At 34.0% G+C, this 19,420-nt stretch overlaps 1 protein-coding gene across 2 annotated transcripts in view; it reads right to left on the bottom strand.

Annotated features, from left to right (window-relative positions):
• Positions 1–17,685, bottom strand: part of LOC125665829 (uncharacterized) — a 68,339-nt gene extending 50,654 nt beyond the window's left edge. Inside the window, exons 1-2 of one of the 2 annotated variants that reach the window (XM_048898728.2) lie at positions 17,301–17,685; positions 8,344–8,600 (exon numbers count right to left, since the gene is read on the bottom strand). In XM_048898728.2, coding sequence (XP_048754685.1) covers positions 8,344–8,535 — 192 coding nt within the window. In that variant the 5' untranslated portion in view covers positions 8,536–8,600; positions 17,301–17,685. Of the gene's footprint in view, positions 1–8,343; positions 8,601–13,165; positions 13,451–17,300 lie in introns of those variants that run through there. The other variant, XM_048898729.2, reaches the window with a different exon arrangement.
• Between the last annotated feature and the right edge of the window lie 1,735 nt (positions 17,686–19,420).

The following is a 19,420-nucleotide window of genomic DNA, read 5'->3' as shown; positions in this document are numbered from 1 at the left end:
GACAGCTGTCAAAACATCTTAACATCTTGCAACACGACTTTAGACATTTGATCCGCCTATTCATTTAACGCGAAAAATATGGCAAAATTGATGTAAACAATGCATTTTAACGTCATATTTAGTTTCACTGTTCTCAACAACAAAACCTACACCAAACAATATCCATCTCAAAATTAAGTGTGTTCAATTTGACTGATCGTGAACTGAATAAACTTGAAGAATATATTTGTTCGGTTATGCTGTGTTTTTAACCACGAATAATTAAATAGTTTGGGTTTTCCCTGATGTTTTGGTTGATATATCTCAATGGAACTTTTTAGATTGACTTCATGGATGTGTATTTTTTTTGGCCTAATCATGCATATGCTTGAAAGAGAAGTATACTGGCATCGCTTTCACACATTTAGTCAAAATCATTTATCATTGAATTATGAAAGAACTGGTCTATCGTTTTTCATGCTGCTTATGTTTTCACTCTGGAAATAGAAAGTTAAGCTGATATTGAATTTTTGTGTTTCAACAGCTTAGTCTGTAGCAGCTTGAAGTTGCCTGAATATTTAAATTTATTTAACAGTGTGTAATTCCGAAATGTTATCTACGTGTTGGAAAAGCCCAATGCCCCGTTCTTGAACGTTAGTCAAAGGAAAAATCTCGGTACTAGTCGTGCAGATGTGTGATGGCGACTTTTGCATAATTCACGTGACTCGAACGGTAGAAAATGAGGATAAGTAATGTAGCCCAACTTTGAATTTTGAACTAATTCTCTCTTATACACACGCTACCATCAAAGTTCGCCGTGCTCGCTATTATTTGGATCTCTGAAAATGTCGTTGAATCTTTTTTATGACATCACAAGTAAATAGAGTCACACGGTGAGTTGTTTCTAAAGTAATGTTATACATAAAGGAAATATTTTCAAATGCTAATGTTTTAAAATATCTATTCTTTTCAAATATGTTTAATGATAATGAATTCATTGTTCTAAACAAACATTGTCATATGCAGATTCAATTAGTTTGGTATCAGATATGAAATTAGGGTAGATTGATTAAACAGTCTCTAATTGCTGGAATTTATGTCTGTAAATGTGGTTATTATTACGTACAACACGTACATCAGAAATCAAAACCGCTATATGTGTATCGTATATACTCATCTATAAGTCGGAATTTTTGGAGTTAAATTTTGGTCCAAAACTCTATGTCCGACTTATAGGAGTGTCCTAAGAAGATTTTTCTAGACGCCTAGTATTTTTAAACAACAAAAACATGGAAGAAATAAACAATATAGTAACTGTTTCGATTGTGAGAATAAAAAATGAAATATCGACGTCATATCCCAAAATATTAGTTTTAACGCGGATAAATACATAAGAGCATTGATATGAAATTGATTTGTCGAGAAAAAGATATCAAATATCGGCGCATTTCCCAAAATATTATTTGAAACACAAATGAAAACATTATTAGAGCATTGATTTGAAATTATCAACCGATTTTTGAAAAAAGTTAGACCGACTTATAAATTGGTCATTGGCAATTCCCTCCAAAATAAACTATACAACCAAATTATAGGCGAACCGGCTTATAGGCGAGAATATACGGTATATGATACATACATCTGTACAGTAAATGTCTTATACATACATCTGTACAGTAAATGTCTTAAACATACATCTGTACAGTAAATGTCTTATACATACATCTATACAGTAAATGTCTTATACATACATCTGTACAGTAAATGTCTTATACATCTGTACTGTAAATGTCTTATACATACATCTGTACAGTAAATGTCTTGTACATACATCTGTACAGTAAATGTCTTGTACATACATCTGTACAGTAAATGTCTTATACATACATCTGTGCAGTAAATGTCTTATACATACATCTGTACAGTAAATGTCTTATACATACATCTGTACAGTAAATGTCTTATACATCTGTACAGTAAATGTCTTATACATACATCTGTGCAGTAAATGTCTTATACATACATCTGTACAGTAAATGTCTTATACATACATCTGTGCAGTAAATGTCTTATACATATATCTGTACAGTAAATGTCTTATACATACATCTGTACAGTAAATGTCTTATACATCTGTACAGTAAATGTCTTGGCACTCTCTGTTCTCATTGCAGACCACTACATTGCTGTTCATTACGATATCTGTCTTATCTCCCGTTTGTAATGTCATATAGTAGGTTTATCACACAACCTGTATATAATCGTTCACTGAGAAAACTAGGGATGTTATATCTGACAACAATAGAGTGGGAGCTTAAATTATTCAGCGTCATCGACTTTAGATGGCTTGTCGGCGGATTATCAGCAATCTGTGCATGTGTAGCATTAATATTTCATTTGTACTTTAAAATCAACTGCATTGTTTCACAGAAGTCACCGGGCCGTGGTAGTTTTGTGGTTAGGGTGCCGACTTCGAAACCATTAGATCATGCGTTCAATGCGTCATCGACCCTCCGACGTTATAAGTAAATGTCGCAGGTATTTCAGCGAAGGAAACCTTACAAATCAAGCGTACTTGTCACTATAGGGGTTGGCCCGATAACGACCCTCACGGTTACAGCATTGGACGTCTTGTATAGGTCTAAATTTGTGGCATGTCAACTGCAGCAGCTGATATTTCTATGTGGGTGAAAATTCCTTGAATGGAACGTATAACAACAAACAAATGAAAGAAAGGACGATCGTCTGGGTTTTACTGCTCGAATAATAGAAACAAATCAAAGACATATTCAGTGTCATTCGGTATGTCATCCAACCAGACATTAACCATATCAACTTTATCACGGCAGGCATTAACCATATCAACTTTATCACGCCAGGCATTAACCATATCAACTTTATCCCTACAAACAATATACCATTTTAACTTTATTTCGCCAATTGTTAACCATACCAACTTTATCACTGCAGTCATTAACCATATCAACTTTATCACGGCAATCATTAACCACATCAACTTTATCACAGCAATCATCAACCACATCAACTTTATCACGGCAGGCATTAACCACATCAACTTTATCACGGCAATCATTAACCACATCAACTTTATCACGGCAGGCATTAACCACATCAAACTTTATCACGGCAATCATTAACCATATCAACTTTATCACGGCAATCATTAACCATATCAACTTTATCACGGCAATCATTAACCATATCAACTTTATCATGGCAATCATTAATCATATCAACTTTATCACGGCAATCATCAACCACATCAACTTTATCACGGCAGGCATTAACCACATCAACTTTATCACGGCAATCATTAACCACATCAACTTTATCACAGCAGGCATTAACCACATCAAACTTTATCACGGCAATCATTAACCATATCAACTTTATCACGGCAATCATTAACCATATCAACTTTATCACGGCAATCATTAACCATATCAACTTTATCATGGCAATCATTAATCATATCAACTTTATCACGGCAATCATCAACCACATCAACTTTATCACGGCAGGCATTAACCACATCAACTTTATCACGGCAATCATTAACCACATCAACTTTATCACGGTAAGCATTAACCACATCAAACTTTATCACGGCAATCATTAACCATATCAACTTTATCACGGCAATCATTAACCATATCAACTTTATCACGGCAATCATTAACCATATCAACTTTATCACGGCAATCATTAATCATATCAACTTTATCACGGCAATCATCAACCACATCAACTTTATCACGGCAGGCATTAACCACATCAACTTTATCACAGCAATCATTAATCACATCAACTTTATCACGGCAATCATTAACCACATCGACTTTATCACGGCAGGCATTAACCATATCAACTTTATCACAGCAATCATTGGTCAGATCAACTTTATCACGGCAATCATTAATCACATCAACTTTATCACGGCAATCATCAACCACATCAACTTTATCACGGCAGGCATTAACCACATCAACTTTATCACGGCAATCATTAACCACATCAACTTTATTACGGCAGGCATTAACCACATCAAACTTTATCACGGCAATCATTAACCATATCAACTTTATCACGGCAATCATTAACCATATCAACTTTATCACGGCAATCATTAACCATATCATCTTTATCATGGCAATCATTAATCATATCAACTTTATCACGGCAATCATCAACCACATCAACTTTATCACGGCAGGCATTAACCACATCAACTTTATCACGGCAATCATTAACCACATCAACTTTATCACGGCAGGCATTAACCACATCAAACTTTATCACGGCAATCATTAACCATATCAACTTTATCACGGCAATCATTAACCACATCAACTTTATCACGGTAAACACTAAAACACTAACCACATCAACCTTCTTAAGGCAAACATTAACTATATCAACCCTATAATAGGAAGTATTAACCTCATCAACCGTATAATGCGAAGCATTAACTTTATAAACCATATAATAGGAAGCATTAACTTTATCAACCCTATAATGGAAAGCAATACCTTTATTAACCCTATATTGGGAAGCATTGACTTTTCAGCCCTATAATTGGAAGCATTAACTTTATCAACCCTATATTGGAAAGCAATAACTTTTCAGCCCTATAATGGGAAGCATTAACTTTATGATAGGCGGCAATAACTTTATCAACCCTATATTGAGAAACATTAACTTTTAAGCCCTATAATGGGAAACATTAACTTTATCAACCCTATAATAGGAAGTATCAACTTTATCAACCCTATAATGAGAAGCAATAACTTTATCAACCCCATAATGAGAAGCAATAACTTTATCAACCCCATAATGGAAAGCATTAACTTTATCAACCCTCTAATAGGCGACATTAATTTTATCAACCCTATGATGGGAAACATAAACTTTATCAACCCTATGATGGAAAGCATTAACTTTATCAACCCTATGATGGGGAACATAAACTTTATCAACCCTATGATGGAAAGCATTAACTTTATCAACCCTATGATGAGAAACAAACTTTATCAACCTTATAATGAGAAACATTAACTTTATGAACCCTATGATGGGAAACATAAACTTTATCAACCCTATGATGGGAAACATAAACTTTATCAACCCTATGATGGGAAGCATTAACTTTATCAACCCTATGATGAGAAACATTAACTTTATCAACCCTATGATGGGAAACAAACTTTATCAACCCTATAATAGGCGGCACTAACTTTACCAACCTTATAATGGAAAGCATCAACTTTATCAACCCTATAATGAGAAGCATTAACTATATCAACTTTACCAAAAGTACCAACCATATCAAAAGTTAAAAGCACGGTATTAGCCTATAAGCAGATATCTTTATGGCAAAGATTAAATCATCTCAATTGATGGTAAGGAATGTATCGTGTGATGTCATGATAATCAATTCCTTGGTAAAGGTTAATTATGTTAATTGATATATATATATATATATAAATCACATCAATAAAGAATGAATCATGAATTCATAGTGAGAATTATTTTAATCAGTTCGTGGTATTGTTATAATCAACTCAATTTGAGATAAGGATTAACCAGATTAGTGCATGGTAGGAATTCTAAGTAAGAATTTTAACCAGTCTAAATCTTATGATAAGGATCAATAAATGAATAACGATTATCAATCCTACTAATTAGAGGTAAGACATAACATGTTAATTGATTGATAAGAATTAACTATAATATCAATTCATATGTACATGGAAGGTGAATATAACGAACAGTGATCAATCTCATAACTCCTATAAGGAATACGAAATATAGAGTTGAGGATACGCGGACCCCTGGACACACCAGAGGTGAGATCAGGTGCCTAGGAGGAGTAAGCATCCCCTGTCGACCAGTCACACCCGCCGTGAGCCCCATGTCTTGATCAGATAAACGGAGTAATCCGTAGTGAAAATCAGTGTGCCAGAACGGCGTAACAATCGGTATGAAATAGTCGAACAGCATTTGACTCAATGATAGCTGATATTGGCAAACTAAAGCATTATACAGTAACTACCATAGAATTTGCAAAGTGTTGACTTTGAACGAGATTGTTGAAACCCCTGTAACATCAACTTGCCAGCCTCGATTTAAAAACTGATCATACGCAGAACAAGCTCTTGCGTATCGAATCAGTTGAGAGATATAAACACCATATACAGGTGATAATGTAATTGATAAGTATATAAGATTTCAATTCATAGTAAATATTAACAGTATATATTCTACATTTCAATTCATAGCTGGCAAATTGTGTTATGCTAATTATGACATGTTTTTGCTTTTACTAGTAAATGTGACATGTTGTTGTTGTGATATGTAGTTGTTTGTGACATTTTATTGTTGCTATTGTTAATTGTAACATGTTGCTATTGTTAATTGTAACATGTTGTTGTTAATTGTAACATGTTGTTGTTGTTAATTGTAACATGTTGTTGTTGTTAATTGTAACATGTTGTTGTTGTTAATTGTAACATGTTGTTGTTAATTGTAACATGTTGTTAATTGTAACATATATGTTTTACAAAAGCACCGAATATATGGTCGATTTGATATGACTGATAATTATGAACATAATTTTTTTTTTTTTCTTTTGCGTGTGCTTTTAAAATTATTTATAACGTTTAACTTGACATTTGTTTTCCACGACTACGTTGTACTAATAAAATACGAACGCGTAAAATCTCAGAAATCCCCGCACATCTGTCTCATCTCTGCTTCTACGACAGAGATTTGAAATTTAGTAACTAATAATAAGTGATAATGCTGACGAACTCATTAGTGTCCTTTTGGGCGCTATAACGACAAGTTAATGCCGCATGTATTTTCATCTCTGTAATATGTCGGCAAAAATACCCCACCTTGCTGCTCAAAGCAGATAATAATCTCAAAATCGCATTTCGTTACAAATCGGGAAACATAGAATTATGACTTTAATAATCCTCTACTGCTTACGCGTTGCCCTTCCTGGTAGCTTGTATGTCGCCAGATAAAAATAGGATTATAGTCTTCAAAAAGACCATGGTAATAATTTTATAGTTTTGATATCTTTATTCTCTTCGAGAACAAAGACGTCATCATCATGTGTAATTGGTTTGTGCATTAATTTGTTCCCTCAGTGGTTTGAGCGTCGTGGGTTGGTTAGGTGTAAAAACCGGTACCGGTACTGACTGCTCGTTTGTCAGAGGCTCGGTATTTAGAAGTCACGAGTTATGGGTTGGTTGAATGATGCCTTACATGTCCCGACAAGCGCTGAAGAACCCCCGGTTACAGACCTGCGCGCTAAGTATAGCTTTTCACTTACGGCTTGGTGACGTCTCGATATGAATGACAAAATCTCAAAAGGACGTAAAACAATTAAACATTTTAAAAACTAAAAATAAATATTTGGATAAAGTTGTAAATTCCTCTCAAAATTCTAATAAGTCTTGGACAAATCACTTGATGCGTGAACTTTGCCTATGATTTTGATATGTAAGAGGAATTTACGAAGACTGTTTTATCATGCAGATGACAATATTTCTAAACAACTGGACCTGCATTAGAACTTAATTTGATGATCAACGCCGTGGTTACCAATGTCATTGCCCTTTATATATAACAATGTTCCTATGCAATGTATGATAGTGATGATAAACAAATTACACCTGACCATCAGGTGAGGACATATCCAGGCATCAGGATATATCTGCTGTTTACGCCGCATGTACAAGGTACCATCAACTCTTGTATTTAATGGATGTAATGTGAAAAGAAAATGAATATCTTCTATCTGAGAAGCAATCTACTGGGAATATTAGAGTTCAGACTAAATCCGGATTAATTATGTTTTCATTTGATCAGTCTTTCGACTCTATATGTACATGTATTAGATTTCTAGAAGAATCTAGATATTTTTATTTTGTTTTAGATATTGTACTTATTAGGCGATCCTGTAAACGTAAAGATTAAAACACATACATTTTTTTCATTCCAATTTTTTATGAACATGGATAGATCTTGCATATATTAGCTTTAACAATTTAAAAATCTAATTATATTTTTCCACTGGCATTAAAGAACATTCAAAATTCATTTAAATCAAGTGTTTTTAATTTCTATTTTAACATGACTTTCAGGCACCCAAACAAAATGTACAATCTATATACATAAACATGTCAACTATCACAAACCTTGCTTGAGTGATAGTGTTGGTAATTGCAGTTTATGTCTTTGCAAAAGGGGGTGCGAGTGCGTTGAAACAGTGCATAAATAGTGAAAATTAGTATATACCTGATATAGAAAATGAACAATAGGTCGGGTACTTACAATGCGTTTGTTTAAATGTTCCAATTCCTTCTCTGTGGTTGGTTTACGCGAAGAATCGGTTTCTTTCTTACTGCCTTCATGAAGTTTGTAGTAAAGATACATCACAGGCGCTGCCAACACCGAGAGTGTTCGAAAGGCTGTCGTTCGGAAGTCATTCCCACACTCCAACTTCCGGCTTTTAGAGTGAGTCATTGTTTGAATCGTCTCACCAGCTTTGAAACTTTTCAAATCAGACACTAGGTCTGTCTTCTTGCATTCTAGTATATGAAAAGAGAAAATGCATGTTATGTAGTGCTAAAATTGATGGGCAGACTCGCTACCTGTGCACACCTATTACGTTGAGGCACATTCACATATTACAAACATACAGTCTGTACCTAGAATAATACACAACAAAGTCTGTATCCAATCTCATATCAACCTGCGACTCTACAGAGCGCCAAATTAACATAAACTCAAATAACTGAATAGAATTTAAATTATTATATATTTGTTTTATAATGCAGGGTTTCTGCATCCCTGATATATACACAGACAAGGGCCCTTTATCACACACACTGTATCAGCACCCTTTATTTAATAACAATTTATTTCACCCCTTGTCGTACGTTTCTGGACCACCTCTGTAGTTTTCACTCGGAATTTTTCCGCTTGGAAACAGAGGATATAATTTTGTAAACAAATGGAGAAAGATAGAAATAGGAGAGAACGTTGTAATCGTTAGTGAGGAGAATTTGATAGAGTTGGTCAAAATGTAACGATAATTTTTAAACAAATAGCAATATTGGCAAACTAGGAGGAACAAGCACACACCCGCCGTGAGCCCTATATCTTGACCAGGCAAACTGAGTTAATTATCCTCGACCTGAAAATTCACGTCTTCAAATGATTTGATTTATTGACGTAGCCATTTTAGTTTAGCCAGATAAATCGTACCCGGTTCATGTCGATGTGAACAAATATTCCTACAAATGTTTTTAGTTAAATCATCCCAGTTCGTTTTAAAAATAATTGTTCAGATAGGTTTGAACTAAATTAGTTTATCTGGTCCCTAACCCCGTCACTCTGTTTTAAGTCGTGGGGGCGGGAACTAGACTAGGCTTTCATACCAACCAGGATTATTTTTTAATACCCAAGAGCTTCTTTTACATCTTGAGAAATTATTGTATATCAATTATTTGTGTTTACAATAAAATGGAGACCGAATACATGCATGTACCTCGGATCGGATAATAGATATATACAAACAATTTAAAGTGGTTTGATTTGAATTTCACCTAGCATGTACATGTACTTTATTCATATCATTCTCTCACCAGAGGGCGCGTTACACAAGCTAGGAGCGCACGGAACTCTGGGTAGAGAATGTCTTCATATACTAGATGAGATGTCGCAATCAATCGCAGTAACTGAATTTGACCATATTTGTGGACATGTAAAGAAATGTTTGAAATGTAAAAGTTTACAGGCTGTGAAATTTCACCTCTGCAGTAAAAGGAACACCTTTCTGCCAAAAACTTAATCGAAAGTCCATACTGCTCGTGTGCCAAAATTGAAAACATGGAACATTTTCTTCTAGAATGTCCAAAATACACACACCTTCGGGAAATATACATAAACGTAAATCTTCTGTGATCTAAACCAAGACACAAATAAAGAAATATTGAAAACTGTTCATATTTCATAGCAAAAAGCAACCGTTTTCTGAGAAGAAACGTCCCGTGGGGATCCGGGTTAGAATAGGTCCTCAGTACTTGTTTAAAACCATTTCATTACTGTCTGAATGTTGTATGATATTGGTCTCTTTTATCACGTGTGATATGTTTCTACCAAGGCCGTCAGTACGATAGGGAGTCGGACTAGCATAATTTCCTTTGCTGCTATAATAAGGATTGTCTTGTGTATATGGTTATAAGATTTACAATGCAATAAGATATGCGTTAACTAAAGTTAATCTTTACTATCTATAACAGTCATCAAATGCATGTTCATCTATTTCTGCCGTGATAGTACGTGTATCTGCCGTGTGCCATACTTATTAAATGTGTGGGTTTTAAATGATAGGCAATATTGTCCAGTTTTCCTTTCAGAGACCTTTTTACAGAAATAGGGGGGGGGGGGTTCCATTATAAGATATACGACAGATAGGATCCAGGCCATGAAACGAATTTTATCTTTAGTCATTGCTATAAAAAATTACAAGTAGATGAATAAAATATTAATTCAGTACATTTCACTTTTTTCCAGATTGAAAGTTCAATGGCTATGACTAATGATACAATGTTTTTCTCGTCAATCCAGTTTTTGATTGGATTGTAAAAAACACGTTCACGAAATTCAAAATATTGTCGTGTTCGTGTAGCTGCTAGCATGGAATGTTTGCCGGTTGCGCGTGTAAATATTGACGACTTTCCCCCCAAAATAACGTGGTATCATTTTAACACCCCCCCCCCCCCCAAGTAAAATCCCCACCAAAACATATTGTTTAGACACAACAACAGTACGCCCAATATGCAATAAAAGTACATGTACAATTGTACGAAATTGTACATCTAGCAGTTACATCCCAATAAACATTTCAATATACCTCTTTAAAAATATATTAATCAATTAATTTGGATTGCCATGTTTCTAAAAAGCTTACACGCACTCGTCTGTTGTTGATAGACGCACTGGATAAAGTATACACCATCAGATTATTGAGTTAGCCAAACTAAGCAAAAAACAAAATAAAAACACAACCCCCTCCCCCCCCAAAAAAAATAATAATATAAAGAAAAATAGAAGGCCGGATAAAATTTCTCTCAAAAAGATGTAACCATTTTTTGCTATCACAAGCTGTTCTGTTCTTTTAATTCAAAGTGTAATTCTCAACATTTTGTAATTTTAATGAACATCATACCAATGAACATCATACCAATGGCTGATCTAATAAATGAGATTTCGGAAATTGCAACACTCCTTCCGTTATATTTCTTTAACAAAAATCATGAATTTGTGTCATTTTATGGTCTGGAACCTTCCTTTTTTTTGCGGGTCGCACTCTCCGACAATTTCTGAATTCGACCCTGCATACTCCAAGTATCTACGGTATACATGTACATGTACTTCACTTTTAAATAAAAATAGTTTTCAATCGAATTTTGAAAGGTTTTCCTGCTTTAGAGAAACTGTTTTAGCAATCAAGAATTACGCCCGGACGAGAGAATTGTTCGATTGCTATTATTTTTCATTAGTCGTTACATAATCTTTTTTACTCAGTAAAATCAGACTACTACGTTTCAGAAGATCTCAGTTATTGGAAATAGTGACGCAACAAGCCTGTAATAGAATCAGAAAAAAGTACAATCTAAAGAAGGAATTTTATATGGCGTACACCGTGGTGAAGATTTATAAAGTGTTAAATGACAAGCCCGTTATAGAATCAGAAAAAAGTACAGTGACAAGAAGAAATTTTATACGGCGTACACCGTGGTGAAGATTTATAAAGTGTCAAATGACAAGCCCGTTATAGAATCAGAAAAAAGTCAATCTAAAGAAATTTTATATGGCGTACGCTATGGCGAAAATTCATAAAATGTTAAATGAAGAGTAAAATTTGCATCATTTGTTCAACGTCAGTGATTGAAGTCACATGTATCACTACTGCGCATGTGTGGCCAGGACTAAAGCCTGGAATATAGTTCATACTTTAGTACTAGGTTACTGAAGGGTCCTTTTTATAGGAACGGCTTCTCTACTATTTTACAGTGAATGCAGATGTAAAACAGTACATAGAACACTTCGATAATTACTCTGGGAGACGGAAATCCCCCTAGTTTGAAAAATAGGCACAATACCAATAGTTCGTGTCGAATCGAAGCCTGTGTATGGTTTCATTGTTCAAATATGTGTAAACAATAGTCATAAAGATTATATATATATATATATATATATATATATATATATATATATATATATATATATATATATATATATGAATTACTCCAATTCTTGGAAAAAACGTATTTAGGCACAAGCTAACAATAATGACATTAAATGTTATGACTAACAGTTGTAACATAAATTGACATATAATTCAATATTAGCATTGTTAGCTAGTTGAATGAAAAAAAAATTCCGACTGTTTGTAAATTTCAAGAATTATTTAATTCCCGAATTTAATTATACACTGTTTATGAATAAGTAACTCAATAGATTAGATAATGAAATATACACAGTAAACAAGATGAATTACGGATGAACAAACATACAAATTGCACAAAACTGAGGACTTTTAATGACAAGAGTGAAAACGCTGAAAGTCATGAAACAGAAGAATAAAACTAAAACCTGTAACCTACAGATACATGTAGAGCGAAAGCGCTTTGTAATAAATGTGAAATCTTCATCTGAAGTTTTTCTATATTTTGCATACACAAAAGACTTATCTTATTCATATATATATATATATATATATATATATATATATATATATATATATATATATATATATATCCAAATTTTGGTTTGTTCTTTTTTTTAATCACAGTGTCCGGTATAAGATATTAAGGATTATGAAATGAAAGCGCTTGCGTTAAAATTTTAACTTTGTGTACTATTTATTTTATTTATTTTAATATATACAATGATGACTAAGTAGGAAGTCCACGTGATCACATTTGATAGAGTGCAATTAATCAAATGTGGATCATGTGGTTTTTAAGTCATCGTTGGATATATTTTTTCTACTTATAAGTATTACCTATACTATGGACTTTTTCTGCAATTTCACTAAATATTAAAAAATGTCACCTAATTCAAAATACTTAAATGTACATACCCTCCCCAATAGCGCGGTACGTGTATCAGGCACGTGAACAGAGAAATCACTTGTGCTCGGATTTCCAGGTTTGTCAACATCACCGTTAATTGTTAAGTAAACAGGAAACCCTGCTTGATGCACTGAGCTATTTTTGGATATTCACAGCATCAAAATTTAACCATTCGTGTCCTTTAAGCTCAGAATCGCAACAATCGATTTCATTATGTCTGGAACAAGGTGTCCCCCTCAAGCAAAATACTCAGCTTAAAAACCACGTTACTGTTACAGATTTGAATTACCCATGAGAGAACAATATAAAACACAAAGATTTCATCAAAAATGTGCGTAATTGTATCTGTTTCCCAATTTTCGGAGACTAGAAAAAAAAACCTCTTCAATAAATCACGTGATCAATATTCATTGACTCAATGTTTATTAATAGTTCTTCTAAATGGACCATTTGAAAAGATCGAATCTCGACTGTTCTCGTGTTCGGCGGCGGGAGACCGATATCGACCTGATATAATTTATATTCCTAGTCCTGTTGCTCATCGTATTGATTGAAATTTTACGAGTCGTTTATTGTGTATCAGATTTGCTAAGTACCACCCGATGAGAATTATTAAAAATAAGAATTGTGTATCAAATGCAAATGGCGTAGGTGGTTACCAAATCAGAAATAGTGATGTACATAAACAACATTTTAAACAAAAATTGCTGAAATTAAAGTGATAAAAGACGAATAAAGGAAATAATATAAAGGTTATAACGATATTTTTCATAAAAATTTGGTGGATTTCCTCCTTTTGAAAATTTAAGTCGATAAGGACGTTTTCTATCTGCGTATGGCAACATTCCTTTATGATTTGAGATTTTAAAAAGACAAACAAGAAAAGAAATCACGGTAGAGCGAGGTAAATATTTGTGTCATACTACATCCACATGTCTCGGGTTGAAGTTTTTCAACAAGAAAAAATATCGATGTTTTCGAGAGAGACATTTTACGAACCAAAAATCAAAATCTGCTTTCTTTTGTCTACTTGTAATTTCCACCCATGACTGCAAAGCCTGGGACATAGGGCTTTTTACACTGTGTTCAAAACATTGTTTCAAAGTCGCTCACATGGGAGAACGGACGCTCGGGCGAGTCATTGTCCTTTTAAGTTTGTTGGGGTGGTATAAATAAACCAAATAGGACTTTTTATTTGAATCAGTGATTGTAGTCGCAACAGCCGTAATTTTTTTCTTTTTTCAAAAATCAACCCTTAAAGAGATTATTACACGATTTTGTTTTACTCCGGTTGTCGTAAAGCGCAGTATACAAATACTATACAGTCCTGTCTGATATGAAGACCTATTGAAGACAAAGATTTATTAAGTTAGATGCACAGACATTGACCTATGCTTGGCACATAAATTGATGAGGGTTTCTGTTCATGTCATCATTATTTATTAATATTGAATCAGAAGCCTTGAGAGCAGGTACATATATATGGCATCGTTCTTGACTTGCAGCGTACACGTAAAACGGTCAATGCGATGCTAAACTTTTCTTAGATTGGAGGTTTGGATTCCGCCAAGGGATGATTAACTATATGTACTTCAGACCTATATCTCTCTGTATTATATACAAACAGCTACAGATCCAATCGTTAAAAAAATCGTCAATTTACAGCGAATCAAATTGAATCTAATTAGATATTTATTCCTTCTTCAGAAGATAATGTGTTACTAGTACATGAATGTATAAGTAGATGAATATCGGGGAACTATGAGCTTGCTATCGCCCTCACCCATGTAGTAGCAAAACTGTAGCATTGTGGTTAAAAAAAAAAGGAATTGAATCCACCAGAGAACTACAAATCCCTTTGTACATTCGGACCATGTTAGATATTGTATTTAGTCGTATTTACCATGTTAGATATATAGTATTTAGTCGTATTTACCATGTTGGATATTGTATTTAGTCGTATTTACCATGTTGGATATTGTATTTAGTCGTATTTACCATGTTAGATATATAGTATTTAGTCGTATTTACCATGTTGGATATTGTATTTAGTCGTATTTAACATGTTGGATATTGTATTTAGTCGTATTTACCATGTTGGATATTGTATTTAGTCGTATTTACCATGTTGGATATTGTATTTAGTCGTATTTACCATGTTAGATATATAGTATTTAGTCGTATTTACCATGTTGGATATTGTATTTAGTCGTATTTACCATGTTGGATATATAGTATTTAGTCGTATTTACCATGTTGGATATTGTATTTAGTCGTATTTACTTTGTTGGATATTGTATTTTGTCGTATTTACCACGTTGGATATTGTATTTAGTCGTATTTACCATGTTGGATATTGTAGTTAGTCGTATTTACCATGTTAGATATATAGTATTTAGTCGTATTTACCATGTTGGATGTTGTATTTAGTCGTATTTAACATGTTGGATATTGTATTTAGTCGTATTTAACATGTTGGATATTGTATTTAGTCGTATTTACCATGTTAGATATATAGTATTTAGTCGTATTTACCATGTTGGATATTGTATTTAGTCGTATTTACTTTGTTGGATATTGTATTTTGTCGTATTTACCATGTTGGATATTGTATTTAGTCGTATTTACCATGTTGGATATTGTATTTAGTCGTATTTACCATGTTGGATATTGTATTTTGTCGTATTTACCATGTTGGATATTGTATTTAGTCCGTATTTACTTTGTTGGATATTATATTTTGTCGTATTTACCATGTTGGATATTGTATTTAATCGTATTTCGCGTTCTTTTCTTGTTGCCTAAACACAAAAGCTTTAAAATATAAATGAGAAATATATATGTAGCTCTTCTAGACGTAAAGTAAGCAATTTGGGTAACTTATGAGAGACGTAAATCGAATCCTATCTAATTAATTTATAGCACCAAACTAGAATTAATCAATTGAAATATATTTGGCGAACTTTATTAAAGATGTGAGTTTTTAAGTTCGAATGTGGTTTTAAGAAACATTTTAAGAAAGCCTATCATATTGTAAAATACGTTAGAGTTTGTTGGACATCAAACTTTTGATACGGCGATGTAAAATGCAAATAATGTGCTGTAAATAGAAGTTTTTTATTGTAGTTGGATCGGTAACTCTCTGTTCTATCCTCCCTTCCCTAGAGAGCTACAGTTCTGCAGCTATCGTCCGCATAGCCAGTTCATATAAGCATTCCAAAATATTTACAAGGCAGTAGCACACTCCAATGTTTATTTATTGTATACGTAGACAATTCAATTCTTCAGGTTACAAGTCATTATCCACAATGTTTACAGTGATTAATCAGTTATTTACGAGTAGTGCAGGTATTATTTCGTACAAATTCTGTCCGAAAACAATCATATCCCTCTAATTCGCATGACTATCTTCTTTGTGCATTTCCCAACGGTTAGAACACCGCTATTTGTACCTGGCGTCTTAACATACTACACCTTTGCAACATCTGTTTTAATTAATTCTGCTACACATTCTGTGGCAAAAAGTATCTAGATTTGAGAGAAATCGATAGACGGACACACTAGGGAAATCCTTCGTGCAAAGATTCACAAGTCAAAACAGAAAGAAGTCTTAGCACTCGTTAATTATGTAGGAAAATGCTCGCCTTCCCACCCCTGTATCAGCTGCCATCTGTAGACCGTTTTCATGCAGGTGAAATATCGTACAATCTCAAGTTTGTTATCTAATCAATTAGAATGAAGGGTGGTTAACTTTCTTTCAAAGACGAACATTAGCCATGTAATGTCGGCATATAAAACAACTGCTCTGGACTAGCCTAACTATGGTTATATCATCCACACACAATCGCAGTATGATCAGTGAAGATTTAACACAGCAATCCATACGACAAAATAAATAAATAAATAACTGTTAGTTGAAAACAAGAATGCGTACTTACGTATAGTAATTTAAAACCCAGAGAAAGTTATGTTACATGCTTGCTCCAACACTCGTCAGTTTCTACTTCAACATATATACATAAAAATGCTGTGAAGTTACGCTGAAAGTCTCTTTTACTTCAAAATTGATTGTTACCAACAAATATTTGTATAAGAACACGTTTTTCTTTTGCCATTGTGATTTACATACCCTATATAGCTTACCTTTCCATCCATGTATTTAAGACCCCATCATAAAACGCACTGAATATTAACAGAATGCATGAATAGAAACATTCACCATCCTAATCCGAAGACAGGACAAAGAAAAACAATATCGTCCAAAGGAAAAGATCACAAAATGGCAGAAATTTACAAAACCGGAAACATAGCGGTGATAGCAGACGATACTGAGAAAGTTGCTACACTTTGATTGATTGAAAGTTACAAGAACATTTCATCAGAACAGCTTCTCGCGGTTTGCTAGTTCTAACCGGGCGATTTTATAATATCGATCTGTTACATTATCTAAAGAAGTAGAGCCGTTCTTTGTCTTTGGGAGTCCTTTGTGATTCTGTAATATCGTTTATGATATATACTTTTACGCTTAAAAAAGAATCATAGTAAAAAAAAAAAATTAAGGAAATTCTATAGGGAATAACACGCTGTAAAGAATAAGTTTCAGCTTAAAGGAAATAACGAAAATGCATACAGCTGTACACCCTTCAGTGTTTAGATGTCTTTAACGACTGGTGAACTCCGTGGAATTATTTCATAACCTTTAGAGGTATCATACAAATCCGTATCCATGCACCTTTTTCAGTAGCATGCCTATTTATAATACTGTTGAAATAGAAAAAGGTCAAAGTTGACGGTGTTAATATTTTGAGATACATTTTGGTGATGTACTAGTAAGAACTCTTCTCGAACGTTGCCGCATATTACAGATTCCTCACTGGTCAGTATCAAAGACCCAGACTGAGGGAGGACCCCGTGACTGAAGGAGCAATGACTGGCACCAGATGTTACACATTTTACCGCCAAGGTACTCGTCAAAGAGGGGAGATTCTTGTACAGATCAGGTTCCATTTAAGTAATTATTTAACAATTAAATTAAGTGGCACAATGACGTGGGGATCTGATTTAGAATAGGTCCTCAGTACCCCCTGGTTGTCGTAAGAGGCGACTAAATGGGGCGGTCCTTCGGATGAGACCAGAAAAACCGAGGCCTCGTGTCACAGCAGGTGTGGCACGGTAAAGATCCCTCGCTGCTCAAAAGCCGTAAGCGCCGAGCACATGCCTAAATTTTGCAGTCCTTCACCGGCAATGGCAACGTCTCCATATGAGTAAAAAAAATTTGAAGCGGGACGTTAAACAACCAACTAACCAACCAAACTTGGGCCCATTTGCAATAGCTTCCAACTGATTACAGAAGAAATGCCATCAAAACAACTCGACCGTGTTTTTATTTCATGTTTAAACGAGAGTCAACTCCACACAGCGATATCAGTAATAAAGAATGACAACTCTTTAACAAGACAACTGAATCTTCATGAAAAAATGTCAAATTTGCACAACAGGTGCCCGTTTCATTCATCATTAGTATACCCCATGCACATAGCGATTGGAGCAAGATAACTGACGTAACTGGTGATTTACTTCCCCTGGGGACTATCGTGATTTCTGCCTGTTTCATCAGTGAAATATGAGGCGCGTGTGGTACTTTTTAAATTGAAATAACTTTGTATAAAATCACAATATTTCCGCAAAAATGGTTTCATTAGAAAGAAGAATAATGAAACTTGCTATTTCAATCACTTATTAATCCTAAATTTATTTATACATTTTTTTAAATTGCTAATTATTTCAAATTTCATTTTAGTGATATCTTGGGTTTTGTGAAAATCTTCAATTTTCGGTACTATAATGGAATCTGCATCTGGTCAATTTGGTATCCTAGAAGAGCCCGTTAATTACGCTTAACAGATTAAACCAAGTTGATACTCACAGGTGATTAGTGTTTCAGATAATGGCCCGCTAATCTGCCAGGGGTTGTGCGTATGTAGCCTTTCTTCAAAGCAGGGGTAACACATTAAGAAGACTAAATACTGGTTAAAACAAATAAATAAGACTAAAGTCTGACTGGATAATATGACGTTTTAAAACGTGTACACAGATCATACAGAAATCACCCATGTAACTGTTCATTACAATTTTTTTTAGCTAAAACATTTCCTAAATTTTGGTTCCAAAGAAGATGTAGGCCAAATATCAAGGGCGCTAAGTATAGTGACGTTGAATTGCAAGTGTTCAAAATGCTCAAAACGGTAAGAATATCTAGTGAC

This window comes from Ostrea edulis, chromosome 10, assembly GCF_947568905.1.
Source record: "Ostrea edulis chromosome 10, xbOstEdul1.1, whole genome shotgun sequence".
Taxonomy (NCBI): domain Eukaryota; kingdom Metazoa; phylum Mollusca; class Bivalvia; order Ostreida; family Ostreidae; genus Ostrea; species Ostrea edulis.
This window is presented reverse-complemented; position numbering and strand designations above follow the sequence as displayed.